General features: G+C 39.5%; 1 protein-coding gene across 1 annotated transcript in view; it reads left to right on the top strand.

Annotated features, from left to right (window-relative positions):
- plxnb1a (plexin b1a) overlaps positions 1 to 14,585 on the top strand; it is a 114,886-nt gene extending 100,301 nt beyond the window's left edge. The window contains exons 27-38 of the mRNA XM_049486397.1: positions 325 to 391; positions 555 to 701; positions 1,366 to 1,531; positions 3,203 to 3,306; positions 3,395 to 3,479; positions 3,620 to 3,792; positions 5,080 to 5,240; positions 5,985 to 6,132; positions 7,342 to 7,406; positions 7,499 to 7,574; positions 8,871 to 8,945; positions 9,038 to 14,585. Coding sequence (XP_049342354.1) covers positions 325 to 391; positions 555 to 701; positions 1,366 to 1,531; positions 3,203 to 3,306; positions 3,395 to 3,479; positions 3,620 to 3,792; positions 5,080 to 5,240; positions 5,985 to 6,132; positions 7,342 to 7,406; positions 7,499 to 7,574; positions 8,871 to 8,945; positions 9,038 to 9,142 — 1,372 coding nt within the window. The 3' untranslated portion in view covers positions 9,143 to 14,585. The remainder of the gene's footprint in view (positions 1 to 324; positions 392 to 554; positions 702 to 1,365; positions 1,532 to 3,202; positions 3,307 to 3,394; positions 3,480 to 3,619; positions 3,793 to 5,079; positions 5,241 to 5,984; positions 6,133 to 7,341; positions 7,407 to 7,498; positions 7,575 to 8,870; positions 8,946 to 9,037) is intronic.
- Positions 14,586 to 18,860: the final 4,275 nt, after the last annotated feature.

Genomic DNA, 18,860 nt, shown 5'->3' with positions numbered 1-18,860 from the left:
AAATACAGTCAGACACAGGCTAAGGTGTGACAGTATTACTAAAACTCTCACTTATATTTTAATGAATGATCAGTCTCATCAGTTATAATTTTATCAGACATAACATCACATGGAATCTCATTTGCTGGCAGTGTTTCTCCTTTAAAATAAAAGTTTTATAGCTTAATGTAGCTTTAGAATTTTTCTCATAATGACTAATAACGATCTAGTTATTATGCCAGTGCTTTTGATTATACTGTTTCAGTTAGCACATAACATCCTCAGTAACATTCAGAAATCTTAAGCAGACCATCTTTAATATGATTGTCTTCTGTGCTGTTGCAGAACGGAATCTGTGGTTGAGAAGTTGCTGACCAACTGGATGTCCATCTGCCTTTACACTTTTTTAAGAGTGAGTTTAGCGCATTTCACAGTTTTCTACTGTCTCCTTAATAAATCTGCAGTTCAGAGCTAACCATTTTTGTTTGTGTTTTTATAGAATTATTATTGAGATCTGTAGAAATTTAAACTTCAGTTTAGTTAAAGTGTGTGTCTTTGCCTCTTCTGTACTGCAGGACTCAGCTGGTGAATCTTTTTATATGTTATTTCGTGCCATAAAACACCAAGTGGACAAGGGTCCTGTAGACGCTGTGACGGGCAAGGCCAAATACACACTCAACGATAACCGGCTCCTACGTGAAGACGTGGAATATCGTACCCTGGTGAGAGATACACCCACTATGATATATAAATATATAGCTATTTAAATGTATATGTTTGAGTAAAATGAACATTCTATAAACTATAAACAACATTTCTTCCAAATTCCAAATAAAAATATTGTCATTTTGCGCACTTATTTGCGAAAAATGAGAAATGGCTGAAATAGCAAAAAAGATGCAGAGCTTTCAGACCTCAAATAATGCAAATAAGTTTATATTCATGAAGTTTTAAGAGTTCAGAAATCAATATTTGTTTGAATAACCCTGGTTTTAATCACAGTTGTCATGCATCTTGGCATATTCTTCTCCACCAGTTTTACACACTGCTTTTGGATAACTTTTTGCCACTCCTGGTTCAAACATTTGAGCAGTTCAGCTTGGTTTGATGACTTCATCCATCTTCCTCTTGATTATTTTTCAGAGGTTTTCAATTTGGTAAAATCAAAGAAACTCATAATTTGAAGTTGTCTCTTATATATATATATATATATATATATATATATATATATATGTGTGTATATATGTGTATATATATATATTGCTCTGGTAACAAATTTAGTCTCTGTTTCCATGTGTATCTTCCTTCTGAAAACACTGTTAGAACTGAAGGTCAAACAGTAAATATGCATGTATTTACGTACCTTTTCTTTTATTTCTTCTACAGACACTTAATGTCTTGGTAACCAGTAGTGGTGCTAGTGAGTCACAGACTGTTCCTACAAAAGTGCTGGACTGTGACACCATTACACAGGTGAAGGAGAAGATTCTGGAGCAGACATGGAAGGGCACATCATACTCTCAGAGACCCTCCACAGATTCAGTGCACTTAGGTAAGAAATAAGCTACAACAAAGTAAACTTTTAAAAGGTGTGTTTAGTTAGAATTTTTAGTTATTATTTGATGTATATTAAATAAATAGAGAGTAAATTCAGTTTTAAAAAATTAACACACTGATTTCTCATATTCTGGAGGGATTGTGCTTGGCTTTTATATTATAGCGTAGCTTAGCTTAACCATATAGCATTGCTATCCTGTTGTCTCCACATGAAAAAAATGTTGCCAGTCAGTTAGGTTAGCTTTTAGCCTAGAAACATGGAATGCAACACCCCCACCTCAGCTTTAGTCTGCCCTTTTTCTTTGTCCAGACAGCCTGGCACTGGCTTTTATCCTTTTTCCTTTTTAGATGATCCACCAGCTGCCCCTCAATTCAGTTTACCTTACTTACAATCACTGAGGCACTCTTTTGGCTTCCATTTGTTTACTGCCAGCCTTTCTCTCTCCCCAGTCAACTAGCATTACCTTTTGACCTTTTTAATCTTACCTTCATATTAGTCTGAAGTAGCTGCTTCTCTTAGCCATGAAGGGTCTTCTCAAGTGTAAGGGTGTACATAAATATTGAAGCAGAATTAGAAGTTTAAGGTTTTAGAATCAGCCCGTTTTACATTTTTGTTTTTGTTAGGCCAGATTTTCATTTCAGTGAAGAGATAACACTAATTAAGTTTCACTGCATGTCATTTCTTTTTAGCAAAGTCTCAATATGTAACTATACTAAGATAAAAAATGGGTACATTCAAAACACATTGGGCCCTATTTTAGCATGGCTAAATATCTATAGACCTATTTTTATATCTGTGCTCACTGCGCAGCTTGATTTAGGGCGTGTTAGAGTGACTTTCGTCGTAAAGATGGGAAAAATGCACTTTGTGCGGCTCGAAATGTGCAAAAGGCATTTAATAACTCTCTTAATTAATCATAGGTGTGTTTTGGGCATAACGTGCAATAAAGCGATCAGGGTGTCTCAGGCTATTCCCTTTAAGAGCCTCTGACTTTGGCATATTGCTATTTTAACGGTGCAATGCTTCTCAGCAGAGTAAACTCTCCTGCTGGTTCATGTTGTGAAGGTGCGTGAGCAGGCCACGGGAACAGCAATGTTATTTTATTTTGTATTCTGTGTACTGTTGATATAAAAGTTAGGTTTGTACATTGCAGCCTGTCCTGAGTGTGCTGAGAGAACATAGCACATCTGCATTGCCAAATTAGCAATGGACGTCTGACTGTTGACTGTTGTCAGGGTCTAAATCAGTCAGAGGTGCACCTGTGTTTTACGTTGCCAAGATAGCAATACGCCAGAAATTTACCTGAACACACCTTACTTCCAGACGACCATGCCTATCAGTGTAGATATATTCACAAGCACCTTTGCTATTTAAACGGTGCAGGCACAAGATGTGAATAATAGACTTTTGGTGGGTTGTAAGATAGCAATGAGCATCACGACATGCCTTATGCAGGGTGTAAGATAAGGCTTATTATTTGTAAAGAAGTTAGCTGACAATTAATGCATGCTAGTGGTGGAAACTGTGCCTTGCAGTGAATCAGTATTTAGACTGGTCAAATAGGTATAGTTATGGATTGCCTGCTGATAAAGCCTCTGTTGCCTGATGGTGTTTTTAGTTGCTTGGTTAATCTCTGTTTTGCCTTCTCTTTCATTGCTAATGTAGAATGGAGGGCTGGCATGGCAGGACACCTGATTCTGTCTGACGAGGACCTGACCTCTGTGGTACAGGGGACATGGAAACGCCTCAACACTTTACAGCACTATAAGGTCAGAACTGTAAAAATGTATCTGTGTCTATGTAGGTTTTGAGTTGATGTTATTTTTTCTTATACTGACTCTTATCTGGTTAATGCAGGTTCCAGATGGAGCCACAGTTACACTGGTGTCACGACAGTCCAAACAAGTCCACCATGACAGTCACGACTATATACCAGGAGAAAGTGAGTAATACTGCATAATGAATAAATAATTAACTGTTTTATTGTATGGTCATGACTGCATAACCAATACACATTCTCTTTTTGTCTGTTATTCTACATATTTTCTATTTTTCTCTGTCTCTTCTATTTCCCTCTGATAGAGACTCCTATGTTGGAGGATGGAGATGAAGGTGGGATGAGACTCTGGCACCTGGTGAAGGCCAATGAGGAGCCAGAGTTGTCCAAACACAGGAGAGGCAGTCTTAGAGAGAGAGAGCGGGAGAGAGCCAAGGCCATACCAGAGATCTACCTCACACGTCTGCTGTCTATGAAGGTAGCATGCATGTACACACACACACACACATCAAAGCAACCACACACTTTGTGTAATATGTAGTGCAAATCTCAGTGTGTAGAATGCTAATTAAAACCTAGGCGTCCAGGAAATATATTACCGGATTATAAGGCACATTGTGCGACACTAGTAAGGAACAGGGATGTCGCCATGTTTTTCTTCTAATTCAGCAGGTCTCACCACTGGGTGGTGGGAGGGTAACAAAAGAAAACAGGATTTGTACGTTCAAGAAAAACCTGGAAAAGTCATGGAATTTGTCAATAGCAATTTCCAGGCCTGGATAAGTTTTGGAAAAATAAGAATAACCAGAAGTTTTTAGAAAAGTAATGGAATTTAGTCTTCAAAAGATTGTGATTCTGTTTATCGATGGAGAAAATCTATTTTGAGCTAACAAATACATCAGCACAGAGTTAATTCAGTAATTTAGCCCTACACAATGGAGCTCTCAGGATCTAACACACATTTTATTATTTATATACATTTTTATATCGTCTGCACTAATGTTTTAAAAGCTGCATGGTCATGAAAATTCGCCATTGAAAAGTCATGAATAAATCATGGAAATGTAATGGTTTAAAAGTGTAAAAACGCTGAGTAAAGCTAAGCTAAGTAAACAAAACTGTAAATGTAAAAAAACCAATCACTGGATGTTAATCTACACAGATTTCTCTCCTGAAAACTGTTTATTTGGGTGAATAAAGTGCTTCCATTTATTTACAGCAAGCTTAGATTTCCAGATTTACACTAAGGCTGGGTGCAGCAGCATAAGCATTAGCGGCTAACCACTATCCACGATTAGAGTAAATGTAAATGTGATATTAGCTAGCGGTTTGTTCCGCGTAGCTTGTTTTAACATGGTAAACACACAGGCTACAATCTAATATACTCGCCTCTGAACGGCGAAAGAGCTAGCACTTAGCATGGTTAACAGCTAATGCTAATGCTGCTCCAGCAGTACTAGCCGGGGTTAGCAGCAGGCTACAAGACTGATAATACTTGCCGCTGAACGGCGAAAGAGCTAGCGCTTAGCAGCTAATGCTAATACTGCTCCAGCCTCTGTACTGGAGAAACTTCACTGAAACTCCTGTATAATGCTGCACCTCAGCAAAGTGGTTTTACTGCTTCTTACAACCTGACTGGTAAAATTTATACATAAGAAGCACTGGATTATAAAGCGCACTGTCGATTTTTGGGAAAATTAAAGGATTTTAAGTGCACCTTACAGTGCGGAAATGCAATCTGGTAAATGCAAATGTTCTGTTACAGGGTACGCTGCAGAAGTTTGTGGATGACCTGTTCACAGTTATCCTCAGCACCAGCCGGCCGGTTCCTCTGGCTGTGAAGTATTTCTTCGATCTGTTGGATGATCAGGCTGCACAGCACAATATCACAGACCCTGAAACCATCCACATCTGGAAGACAAACAGGTAGGTAATGGTTCCAGTAACTTCATATTGTATCATTAGTAATTGGTAATAGAAGCCTCACAGATAAAGGGCCCTATCTTGCACTCTGTACAAGGTGTGTTGCGATGCTCATTGCTATCTTACACCTTGACAACATGTGTCTATTTTTACGCCTTCCGCCTGTGTTGTTTAAATAGCAATGGTGCTTGTAAATATATCTTTGCCAATGGGCATGGTGGTCTGGAACTAAGGTGTGTACAGGTACATTTCTGGTGTATTGCTATCTTGGCAACAGATGTGCCACTGACTGACGTGCATCAGATGTTCATTCCTATCTTGGCACTTACACATGAACACGCAGCAGCACACAAACCCATAGTGCGTACCTATTTGCAGCTATGCACACTTTTACATTAACATTAAACAGGATAAACAAGCATGTTGGACACATCCAGGTAGCTGCACCCCTGAAAATGCAATCAGCCAAAGTCAGAGCGCACCTGACTCCTAAAGTAAATTGCGTGTTACGCCCATGATTATTTAAAAGATTAGTACCTGCCTTTTCCACATTTTTCGAGCTGCACAAGGTATACTTTTCCTGTCGTTATGATAGCAAAGACACACAGATAAACACATAGCCCTAAATTACACTGTGCAGTGCTCTGGGCTTGACAGCTCACTTACAGAATGCAAAAACAGAGCCCATAGTCTTTCACAGTCTGATACTAAACAACTCTTTGCATGCCTGTGTTCTGTGTTCTTCAGCCTGCCCCTGAGGTTCTGGATCAACATTCTGAAGAACCCACAGTTTATCTTTGATGTTCAAGCATCGGACAACGTGGATGCCGTGCTGTCTGTTATTGCTCAGACCTTCATGGACTCATGCACCATTGCTGAGCACAAACTGGGCAGGGTAAGATAAGAAGATCGTTTTATTTACAGTCAGCAGTGCCAGTCAGCCATAACATTAGCACTCACTGAAAAACAATTATCTTTATCCATAGTGACATATTTTGGGGAGTGGGATTAACATATTAGCAATTAGCAAATGAATAACCAGCTCTTGAAGGCGATGTGTAAAAAGTAACCGTGAGAATGAGAATCTAAAACACTTTTTCAAGAGCAGAGTTGTGATGGCTAGATGACTGGGTCAAAGTATCTCAAAAAAATCAGGCAGGATTTTCTGGTGGGGTATTTTTTGGTATGTAGTGGTTACTACCTACCAAAAGTGGTCAAAGAAAGGACAACCTATGGGAAACTAAGGGCATTTTCACACCTGTAGTTTGTTTCTATGGTCTAAATCAGTTGATAAGTTTGTTTATTTGGAGCGTTTCTCCCTCTGTTTGGTTTGGTTTCACACAGGCACAAACCTAAACACACCAAATTGTGCACCAATAAACCTTGCGAGTCTCCTCTGATTGGTCAGAGCTGGTGCAGGAGCAAGAAAGTAATTATAGTGAAAAGATTCTGTGCAATTTGAAGCTGCTTTAACACAGAACGCTGTATTTTGTCGCTGGGCTTTCAAACACAGTGTTTTCAATGGGACATGCAGTGCAGATGTACATGTAGTAAACAAAGTTGCTCAGCTGCGAGCACACACTTTGTGTGTAAACAGCATGGAGCAGAGACAGCGTTTTGTCATAGCTGTGAAAATTAGCGTTGTCTGGCTAATATATCAGATTAAACTGCGCCTTATCAGCAGTTTAGCTCAATTAAAAAGGAGTATATTTGATAACTGGGTCGAATTGAGGCCAGATCACATTCTCACCACAAGCGAACCGCACCAGAGTACGTTTGGGACCGTACCGAGACCTGCCAGAGTGCAATTACTGTTTTCACACCTGCTCAGCTGAACCACACTAAGGGTACAAACAAACCAGAGTCTAATTTATACCTAAATATCACTGATGGTCATGGAGGTCCCACATTTACAACTACAAAAGGATTAGCTTAAGGGATCCGCTGTTTATGTGCCAGATACCACAGTACACATTCAGAGGTTTTGTGGAGTCCATTCCTTAAATGGTCAGATTTGTTGTAGTGTAACAAGGGGGGATTTTCTCAATATTAAGTTGGTAGTGCTAATGTCCAAAAAAATGATTTTCTTCTTTTCTTAATACAGGATTCTCCTATCAATAAGCTTCTGTATGCTCGAGACATCCCACGCTACAAACAGATGGTGGAAAGGTGAGTTTTCCTCCAACTTTTGATGTTTTGAACTGATTAAAAAAGAATAAGAAGATTGTGTGTAATTTCTTGCCATACTTTTGTTCATACAGATATTATTCAGATATCAGACAAACTATATCAGCCAGTGACCAAGAGATGAACTCTGCTCTGGCTGAGCTGTCCAGGGTGAGTGACCCTTTGTCTTTTTCAGCAGGACATTTAGGAATAATTGTCCCTATAGGACAGCATGCAGTTAAAACATTTGCAAATAGCGAAATCTTTGGTACTGACTCAACATTCACAGTGTCTAGCTCGACAGATGAACATTTAATGAGTTCACTGAACACTGATTTTGCTTACTTGCTCTGTCTGAATGTTTTAAATCGTATCTACATCACTTGTCTTATTACAATGAAACAATAACCATTAAATAACCAAAATAACCAGTTCGGATAAATTATTGCAGTAGAAACTAGAAACCATATTACACAAGCAACAAGTAGTTTCAGTCATGTAGGGACTACACAGCCACAATAGATTCTGGGCACAGCATATTTCTTCCTCATGTTAGCAAAGACACACTTACACACCCTAAATCAAACTGTGCAGTTTGACAGCAGTTGACCGCTTGCCTTAACACTTCGTTCTCTCTTAAAAGTAGGATGATCAGGCTTCAATTTTTGTGAAATATCTAATGTTTTCATACCTTGTTCAAGGCACAGCACTAGTTCACATTTTCATTTTTCTTTCCCATATTGCTTGAAACCTGTGGCCTGCTTACTAATGTGGAACTGTGCATTTTGAGTTTTTTTTTAATTACTATTATCATTGGAAGGTTTGTTCATTAAAAATTATTTTATAGTTAATGGGTCATTACTTAAAAAAAGTCATTTGCATTGATCATTTAGTAATATCTGAGGAAAATATCACTTGCATAATAATATGGAGCACAGTGTAAATTGCTTAAATAGGGCTTAAGTGTCTTGCTCTATGGTCCACAGATGCCTTTTAGCAAACCCACAACCCACAATGCTTTAGTTAATGGCGGTAGTTGCTCCTTTAAGTATTTAGGAGCCCAGTGCATAATAAGTCTCATAATTTTCATTCATTGTCACCCACATCAGGAAACTTTTCCTAATGAGTGCTTGTGTTACCTTATTAAATGCATCATGACACACTTTTGGGTGCAACTATTGTTACAACTGCCTACTGTCATCAAAGCTAAATGTGGCTACTTAGAATAATCTAAAGTATAAAACATATTTCTGTCAACAAAATAATTTAATGATCGCTGGTTCGAATCCCAGTTATGCAGTTGGCCATCAGCTGCCGGAGCCCTGAGAGAGCACAATTGGCCTTGCTCTCTCTGGGTAGGTTCTTTAAGTATTTAGGAGCCCAGTGCGTAATAAGTCTTATAATTTTCATTTTCACCCACATCAGGAAACTCATCCTAATTTATTTCTCTTTTTATCTTCATTTCAGAATTACTCCAGTGAGGTGAATCACCTAGTGGCCTTGCATGAATTATACAAGTACATCAACAAATATTACGATCAGGTAAGGAAATGCTGCAGTCCAGCTTGTGTATACAGTATCTATATCCTTTTTTACATCCCATCTTACTGTATTACTGTACCTTTCTCTACCAGATCATCTCGGCTCTTGAAGAAGACGCCACTGCTCAGAAGATGCAGCTGGGCTACAGGCTTCAGCAGATTGCAGCAGCCGTGGAGAACAAGGTCACTGACCTTTAACTGACCTGCAGACTCAGGTGAACATTTAAAAAAAACTGAGACTGAAAGGAAAACAAGGGCTGAGGACAGAAACGGTACACAGACTTCTAAAGCAAGTTCCTTCAAACTGAGCGAGACTTTGGATTTACTCAGAAGTGCCCAGAAGAGAGAACGTACGTATATGTGGACAAGAGCACCTGAAATTTCAAGTGGGTCGTTCCTGGATCATCTGTGCTCCAAAAAAAAAAAACAGAACTCATCATGGTGGGTGCCTCTGCAGGATGATTATAGTCTGGATTGTCTGGATCACCGTTGGGCTTGGCAGATGGTCAGAACACTGACTGTTAAAAGCTAACTAAAGGGATGCAGATTTTATCTGCTAATCTGCTCATCTTCTGAACGGCAGACAAAATACAGTAGCTTCTGTTTGGATGATTTTGAAAGACTCTGAAACATCTTGGGGTGTGTTTGAGAGTCCTGTTCCTTAGCTTAATCTGGCTTAATCTGATTCGTTCACAGAGTCAGATATTACCGTATATTTCGCACTATAAAGCGCACCGGATTCTAAGGCTCACTATCAGTGAACGTCTATTTTCTGGTCTATTTTCATACATAAGTCACACTGGATTATAAGGCGCATTTTAAGAGACACTATAAGGAACTTCTAATTCAGCAGGTCTCACCACTGGGTGCTGGTGGGGGGTAGCTAACTAAGTTAAGTAAAGCTAAGCTAAGTAAACAAAACTGTAGTAAAAAAGACTTTCTTTTAAATTCAAACGAGTGCTGGATGTTAATCTACACAGATTTCTGTCCTGAAAACTGTTTTTTGCAAGCTTAGAGTCCCAATTTTTTCTTGCCCTAAGGCTGGAGCAATAGCATTAGCGGCTAACCGCTATCAGTTAGCGGTTTATGCCACCCGATAGCGCTACACTGAGTGAACCTGAGTGTTCCAGTAAGCCAGGGAGATATTAGCTAGCAATTCTTCCCATATAGCTTGTTTAAAGACAGTAAATGCAGGTTACAGGCTGATATACTCACCTCTGAGTGGAAAAGTAGCGGTTAGCGGCTAATGCTAATGCTGCTCCAGGCCCGGTGCTGGAGAACTAAACTGAAACTGACTCCTTTATAACGCTGTACTTCAGTGGAGTGGCTTTACTGCTCCTTACATCCTGACTGGTAAATTCATACATAAAACGCACCAGATTAAAAGGTGCACTGACAATTTTTGGGAAAAGTAAAGCATTCTAGATGCGCCTTATTGTGCGACAAATACGGTATTTTAAAAATACTGTAGTATCAGATACCTAAAATACAAGCAATACATGCTTTCTAATGCAATACACCTTAGACTGCATGGAGCTTAGACTGCAAGTGTTTGAGACAGATCTGTGCTAGCTCGTTAGAGCTTCACCACAATATCAGTAACTCATGCATCAGAAAGTGCACATTTGATACTGTACATTTCTTTTAGCAGCATGAGAAACTGCTCTCTCACAGGTGTTTTTTTTATGTACTGCTCACTCACAGACTCATAGATCTGGGCACGGCATAAAATCCATAATGATTTTCAGCATTTTTTAGATGTGACAAATTTCGAGTGTAAACATATTTTGAGATTCTTTTTTTATTGTCTGAAGCAGTTGATTTTAAATTGCACTGGTTAAAGGGAACTATGCTATTGTTTAAAAGTTTGGAATCACTTTATAATATAAAATAACTCCTATTTATTTGTAGATACGGTCAATGTTACAAAAAGATTCCTGTGCATCATGACAGTTTTTTTTATTATTAAATAGTAGGATACTAATAGTAGGATTACATTTCCACATAAAGTGGTGTAACAGTACAAAAAGTCACAGTTCAGTTTAGATCGAATACTTTTATTTTATTTGAACAGACAGTGGTTCAAAGTTAAAGTTTGTTCCATTTATCACTTCAAGCAAAGACACAAACTGGAAAATGTACTCCATATAAGGATGCAAGTGCAGATGCTTCAAACTATCCAGACTGTATTCATACTTTGTGTATAGTCTGTTTCAATAGTGTGTCACATATTCATATTTCTTAATTTAAAAGAAACATTTTTTAATTTTTGTACAGTGGGCTTGTGCATTTAGGGAGTGTTGGTATTTGCGTTCGCTAAATAGGACAACAATCGCTGGTTCGAATCCTGGTCATGCAGCTCACCATCAGCTAGAGCCAAAGCCCCGAGAGAGCACAATTGGTCTTGCTCTCTCTGGGTGAGTGGATGGCGCCCTTTCCCCTCATCACTCCAAAGGGTGATGTCAATCAGCACAAGGCGCCTGTGAGCTGATGTTTCAGAACCAAGTTAAATTAACCAGAACCAGATAAATAAATAAAAAATATCCAAGTGTTCCTATATATTTTTAATATAGTATGCAATATTACATTTACGGTGTAATGAAAAAAATCATGAACAGAATAAAAACACATTAAATGAGAAGAGATGGTACTGTAGATAATTCTGGGGGGAAAAAATATAAAAATACTACATACCATATTCAAATTCCAAAATATAGTTTTTTCATAGAATAAAATTTAACTTTTTATAACATTTAAATTAACATTGTACAAGTTAATATCCAGTATTAACATAAGTTACCATAATTATGCTATGACAAGTGCTTCCAAACTTTTAAACAATTAAAAGTGTATACATTTACTTTAGCTTTTAATAATCAGATAATAAACATGCATGGATGCTCCTGCCTTCAGATTTAGAAATGTGACCCTGTTCTACTGACTGACACTGTTTTGCAGATATCTGAATAACTGATAACTCACGGCTAGATTAACACCTTTAGAATGAAAGCATAATGTAGCTCGTGGAAGCTGTTCACTTGTTGACTTGTTGTTCTGTTGTTTAATTTGTCCAGAAGCATTGAAGACTAACCTGTGCTTGATTAGTGCTGTACTTACGCTGCTCTTACTCTCTTACATCACTTTACGAGGCTGCTGTCGCCTGCAATAACACGGTACTGTATGTATAGACCACATAACAAACATAGCAAAATACAGCAGCGGTTCAATCAGCGGAACAAGTGTACCATGGTACCAAGTCTTATCAGCTTATTTTGTATTACTTATTATTATAATTTATTTGTTAAATAATGAATGGGTTCTGCTGCCATTGTTGTAAAGTTCTAACTTTTTTGTGCAATGATGACGTTTGTAATAGCAAAGCACTGCGAGTACTGACAGATTGTTTAACACCTAGCCTAAGTTTGAGTTTAAACCCATGTAATTTTAACATGTAGGCTCTTACGCTTTGGGTGGGGCTATGATCAAAAGTGGCAAATCCAGGCCCAGAAAAAAAAATCAGTCTTGCATCCATTTCTTCTAAAAAGAAAAATTGGCCAGCAGATGAAGGTGCTGCCACTATGTTTGAATCCCTGATCATGCACAATTGACAGCTTGCTGAATTGTGCTAGCACATTTGACCATCAGCAGCCAGAGTCCGAGAGAGCACAATTGACTATGCTCCCTGCTTGTGGCTAGATAGTTTGCCATTAGCCGCCGAAGTCCGAGAGAGCATAATTGGCCTTGCTCTCTGGGTGGGTGGACGGCTTGCCATCAGCAGCAGCCGGAGTCAGAGAGAGCAAAATTGGCTTGTCTCTCTCTGGGTGGGTTAAAAGGCTTGCCTTTAGCAGCCGGAGTCCGAGAGAGCACAATTGGCCATTCTTTCTTAGCTGGGTACATGGCTTGCCATCAGCAGCAGCCGGAGTCAGAGAGAACACAATTGGCCATTCTTTCTTTAGCTGGGTTGACTTTGCTTTTTCTGGGTGGGAAGATGGCTTGCCATCAGCAGCCGGAGTCTGAGAGAGCACAATTGGCCATGCTCACTCTGGTTGGGTAGATGGCTTGCCATCAATAGCAGCTGGAGTTCAAGAGGGCACAACTGGCCATGCTCCCTTTGGCTGGGTAAATGGCTTGCCTTTAGCAGCCGGAGTCTGAGACAGCACAATTGGCCCTGCTTATTTTGGCTCGGCAGATGGCTTGCCATCAGCAGCTGGAGTCCGAGAGAGCCCAAATTGGTCAGACTCACTCTGGGTGGGTAGATGTCTTGCCATCAGAAGCAGCTGGAGTCCACAAGATCAAAATTGACTTTGCTTTCTCTGGCTGGGTAGATGGCTTGCCATCTGCAGCCGGTGTCTGAGAGAGCACAATCGGCCTTGCTCTCTCTGGGTGGGTAGATGGCGCTCTTTCCCCTCATCTCCACCAAGTTGATTAATGGCCAGCACAGGCATCTGTGAGCTGATGCATTAGAGCTGGGTCGCTGCACTTTCCTCCGATTGAGCTGGCTACCCAGTAATGCAACATCAGTAGCAGTTCAAAAAGAGGCGGTGGCTGGCTTCACACATGTCGGAGGTTGGGTAATTGACTTTACAATTTGGGGAGAAAATGGGAAATAATTAGAAATAGTTCGATCCCAAAGAAGTCTACGCCACTTCTGAACACAGTTAATATAAGGCTTCTGTTTTGCACGGTAACGTTTTAAACTCAGCTGCAGTTAGAACAAAATCCTGAGGTGGATTTTTTTTTCTTTGTGGACTTGGATTTGCCACTTCTGTCTGAAATTACTACCAAACCCCATGTTTTTCCCTCTTATTTCCTCAATAATCAGAAAAGGCGAGGCTGTTTCGAGCATTGTGTAATGTGTGCTGTGTTTAGATAGAAAGGAAAAGGTCACGTGAAAATTGCTCACCAAATTGTAAATGCCCAAATAGCCATGAAAGCGTTCAGCATGCCGGAGGACACGTTCCTCAGGATCAACTCCACTGGAAGCATTTCAGCATGCGTTATTAACGTAGTGTGTGGTCTTATTACGCTTTATATATACAGTATGTGCTCTGTGGCAAACACCTTACTTATCAGACGCATTATTAATAATGAGCAATAATGCAAGCCACCGCAAGCCAACCAGTCGTCTGCGCCGCCTCGTATGTTTCCTTTTGCGTGTTGCCGAGTTTTATTTACTTATTTATTTATTTATTTTGTGTCCGATTGGCTGCTAACAGTTGATTTAAGTGAAGACCAAATTCCCATGAATCATTTTGGACCCCGCTTCTTCTAATGGCTCTGATTTCCCGCAGAAATTTAACTCCTTACTGGTTTACGCGATTTACGGACAAAATACTTTTCAGTCTTACTTTCAGTGTCCTTATTTCTGATTTGTTTTATTTTTGTAATATTTTTCTGGCTACTCTTGTGTGGTGGTGAGTGTTACAGTATTTTGTAAATCATGCTTTTGGAGATATGCTGGTCATTTTGAGCTCTTTTCGAGCGTTCATCATGTTCATCACGTTAACTTTGTCATTTAGAGCTGCGCTTTGTTACTGTAAATAAAGGCGATGTAATCACCGGTGTGCATCCCGAGCTGTTGGAATGAAGCGACGGTGCATTTGTCAAAAGCTGTCTTGTAATAAAGTTGTCAGAAACTTGAGCTTACCTGTTGTGTTGCTGTTTTATTCCAGGGTCTAAGGTGTTACACTTAAACCCAATCTCATTTCACCCCACTTACCCCTACCCCTATGTTTTGCATGTGCACATCTACGGGTAGGGTGTCCTGATTCTTGTTAGGCTGGAGGGGGAGGATGAAGTGTTAGCGCTAAATGACTCTTTAAACTGAGATTTTTCAGAGGCACACTCAAGACAGAGGATTGAGAATCACTGCGATCAAAGAAACCCACAAATTTTCCACAGATTTAAAATATGAAAAACACTATATTACCATAGTTTAATGAGTTTTTTTGTGTGTTTTATGGCCATTTTCTTTATAACAAGCATAAGAAAATGGCTAGTAATTCATCTCAGTAGCTAACTAGCTACATTTCCTGTTCCACATGCAGCATTTTAAGGGGAAACAGATAAGTGGAATAAAATGTCAAAGAAGTATTAAGAAATAAATAATAGTTAATTTCTGCACCCCCTGCCCCCTTTCTGAAGACTTATGACAAATCTCTAAAGTTACTGTATTTTTAGGAATATTAGATGCGTCGGATTATAAGGTGCACTATCAATGAATGTTTATTTACAGTAAGCTTAGATTTCCAATATTTTGTCCAATGGTGAGCACTAGCCCTGGTTAGCAGCATAGCCAGCTGCGGTTAGCAGTGCTAGCCCCGGTTAGCAGTGCTAGCCCCGGTTAAAACAATTCCCAGCCCCGGTTAGCAGCACTACCCAGCCCCACTATTTCCCTTAAACTCTGTAATCAGACAACCTTTAATGCTTCCTGACGAGTAGAATTCATACATAAGGCCCACTGGATTAAAAGGCGCACTGACCATTTTTGGAAAATTAAAGGATTTTAGTTGTGCCGTATAGTCTAAAAAATATGGTAACTAGTTAAGCAGCAGCTAGGTTGCTGAACTTTAGTGCTCCACTGCTATAGCTATATCTGTATCGGGTGCTTTAAGGGTTATTCCAATTCTTAGGGGGAGGATTTTAAGACTTCCCATTGTAGTCAACCAGTGTTCTCAAGTCTCACGCACCTCAGCGAGTTCACACGCTCACACGCCACACATGGTATTTCTCACGCTTGCCAATCCATCGGCTGTATATTATAATGTACTCTCGTTGAGCCAATCAGAATATAGATCGCTCTGTTGTTAGGCAGACCTAGTCAAAGAGGGTGGAGTTTCAGCCAGAGTGTCAGGCGCTAAGAACTGTCTGATTCGAAAGTTCTGAAACACACGTCGGTGAACAACTGAAGAACTGCGCGCACCCCCCCCCGTTGAACAACTGAAGAAGAACTGCGCACACCCACCACCAACAACCCCCATTCACCCATTTTAATGGCCTGTCAAACGTCTCACACCTTCACACATCCACACACCACACCACACTGTAACAAACAGTAAAGTGCTGTTTCAGTCAAATACAGAACTTAACTGTAAACACAGCTTCCTTAGTTAAGGTGCTGTTGCCATGTAGGTCAGCCGGACCTGACTCTTCCTGTAGCAGTTTTCTCCAGTTTCCAAGAGCTTTTAGAATGTGTAAGAAACAGTATTTACAGTTCTCTGGTTTCATCTGTAATTTCTTTTAAGAAAATATTTATACTTTAAATTGAGTTTTTTGAGTTTCTATGTCTTTTCTACTTTAATGATGAAAGTCTAAATGTGCTGTGTGTAAATGTGTAAATGCTGCACTACAGAGACATTTTTTTACAATATACTAATATTATTTTATTTCTAAAAAACATATTGGCTCCTGGTGTCATGTATTTGCAAAACGTCTACCTTCACTTGGGTGAGTTAAGTTACATTTTTCACATACCATATTCTTTACTGCAAAGTTTGACTTTATACTGAGAACAATGCAATGCAATGATGCAACTGTGTGCTAATAGATTTCCCATATAATGGAATGATTCATGTTCAATTTTATCGAACATATAATTACCCACAACATGGAGTGTCTGGACAGGACCCTTGCAGACACATGCAGATGCAGTTTAAAAACTTTATTGAGGAAGGGTTGGGCACAGAGAGTATTTAAAACGAGCAGGGTCAACACCGGTAAACAGCAGCAAGTAAACATACCATACAAGATAAACAGTCCATGGAGGGCAGGCAAAAACCAGGGTCTGAAAATAAAAAAGCATGGTCAAAAACAAAAGAGCTAACACAGGCAAGAAAAACTTTGTGGAGAACCATCAATACTCAGCAAAGGATTTGTGAAGTTTATATTTATAGGAGGTGAAACAGGTGTGTTCAATATTCAGGCGATGAGCTTCCTGGTAGTGCTGTGTTAAGTGTCATGTGATCATGATCGGAGGGATGTCAGTGTGTGGTGCGTTCTGGGTATCGTAGTCCATTGGACCACAGGTAGAGCGTAAAGGTAAAGTGTGGGAGAGACAGTAACAACTTCATCACCGAGTGTGACATGTTTTTTAAGAATCCATTGCAGACTATTCTAAATAGAGATTATATAATAATAATAAAAAATAGTAAATAAAGTAAATAAAGGTAACCAAGTTACTTAAAAGTTACTTTATTAGTTACTTTCACAGCAGCTGCCAACAACACCCCCCCACACCCCCACCCCCGACACGCACACACTATCACCCCTGTGACCTGGGCAGGCCACAGTGTTGTGGGTCATAAAAGCAAGTTACCATATTTTTCTACTGCAAAGTTTGACCTCTTGCTGACTGAAGCATTGCAAATTAAATAAATTGAGTGCAAACTGTTGCTTTAATTTTACTTAACAGCTTCTATAAGTTGTTTTTCTACAGCAAGCATTTTACCATGGCTGCTTTCCAGACATTCTAGACAATTATAGCTAATTCCAGAACATTGTACAACAAATAGCTATTTTTTATAATCCAGAACAACTAAAGTGAGTCAACTGAAGAATTCGGTGGAATGTAGGTCATTTTTTAACAGGTATTGTGCTTCGTTTATTGTTCTTGTTCTTTGAGAATCCATTACAGACTATTCTAAATAGAGATTAAATCTCTATCTAAAAAAAACAACATACAAACCATTATGTTTTCAAATGTCCATTAAAGTAATGATGCTGTTACTGTATTTAAGTGGTCAGAACAATGAGGAAGATGCTTACCTCACTTAACTGTTGACTACATGTAGTGCATTCAAGCACCACTAACCTAAATTAGATGGCCTAGAAGTTTGCAGTTGATGCACGTGACGTGAGAGACTATTTATGGTAACAATGTCGTTTTCAGACTGAGGGTCAGATCTCCAGGACTCCAGGAAGCCCAACTGGGGTCCCACTGGGCCTTTCAGCTTTAGCTACTGATGCACAGTATTTACCAGTCCAAATGGTTTAGGGATGACAGTACACGACCCATTCCAGCGTCTGTCACCAGTTATAATGTGGAGTCTGCTCAGTGAATTCCATGCTGACAGGAATTTCCAATAAGAAATTCTATAAAACATAAACAGCAGTGTACCCAGCAACAGCCGGCAGAGCTGCAGAACACAGGAAAACAACAGGCCAGTGGCTTCACATGTAGGTCATTGTTCAAAGCCTAGAGATGAAGTCTTATCTTTAGATGATATTCAGACTGACAGGATGAATTAGAAATAGAATAGAAGAGGTCATAAAAGTCAACATAATAACAATAAAGTACAACACAATTCACACAATTATTTTAAGGAAACAAAAACATACCCCGAACATGTTTTTAGTACAATAAAAAAAAATAAAGTATCATAATAAAGTATCAAAAATATCATCATAATTACACCACAGTTAGTTCCGACCCTGCAATGTGATTGGCTGAGAGGAATTTTATAAGTGACATTATTAGCCGGTAATGCACTGCAACCGAAGCTCTCCGTTTATTACTCCGACACATACAGTTAACCTAGTAATGATGCAGCGCTTACAAACCAAATACAAACCAAGAGCAATGTCATTATACACCACTGGGGGATTTATGGATCCCATAGACACAGTGCAGAAACGCCATGTCTCCAATAGTGCTTTCTACTACTGTTCAGCTGCTGCTGCTGTGTCCAGGTCTCAGAGCAGTGTGTAAGTAGTGGGTGTTAACAGGCTGGTGTGAATCACAGTCTGAGCTCTGTGCCAGGCTGGGATTAACACTGCTGCTCTGATTTCAGGGCTGCTATGCTTTCTGTATGATAAATCTTTTAGCTTGTTTTGTTCTGCAGAGGCTTTCCAGAGCTAAACTGAAGATCCTGAAGAGAGCTGCCCCAACCACCTGTCTCACCCTTCCTCTGCTCAGAAT

Source organism: Astyanax mexicanus, chromosome 13 (assembly GCF_023375975.1).
Source record: "Astyanax mexicanus isolate ESR-SI-001 chromosome 13, AstMex3_surface, whole genome shotgun sequence".
NCBI lineage: Eukaryota > Metazoa > Chordata > Actinopteri > Characiformes > Acestrorhamphidae > Astyanax > Astyanax mexicanus.
This window is presented reverse-complemented; position numbering and strand designations above follow the sequence as displayed.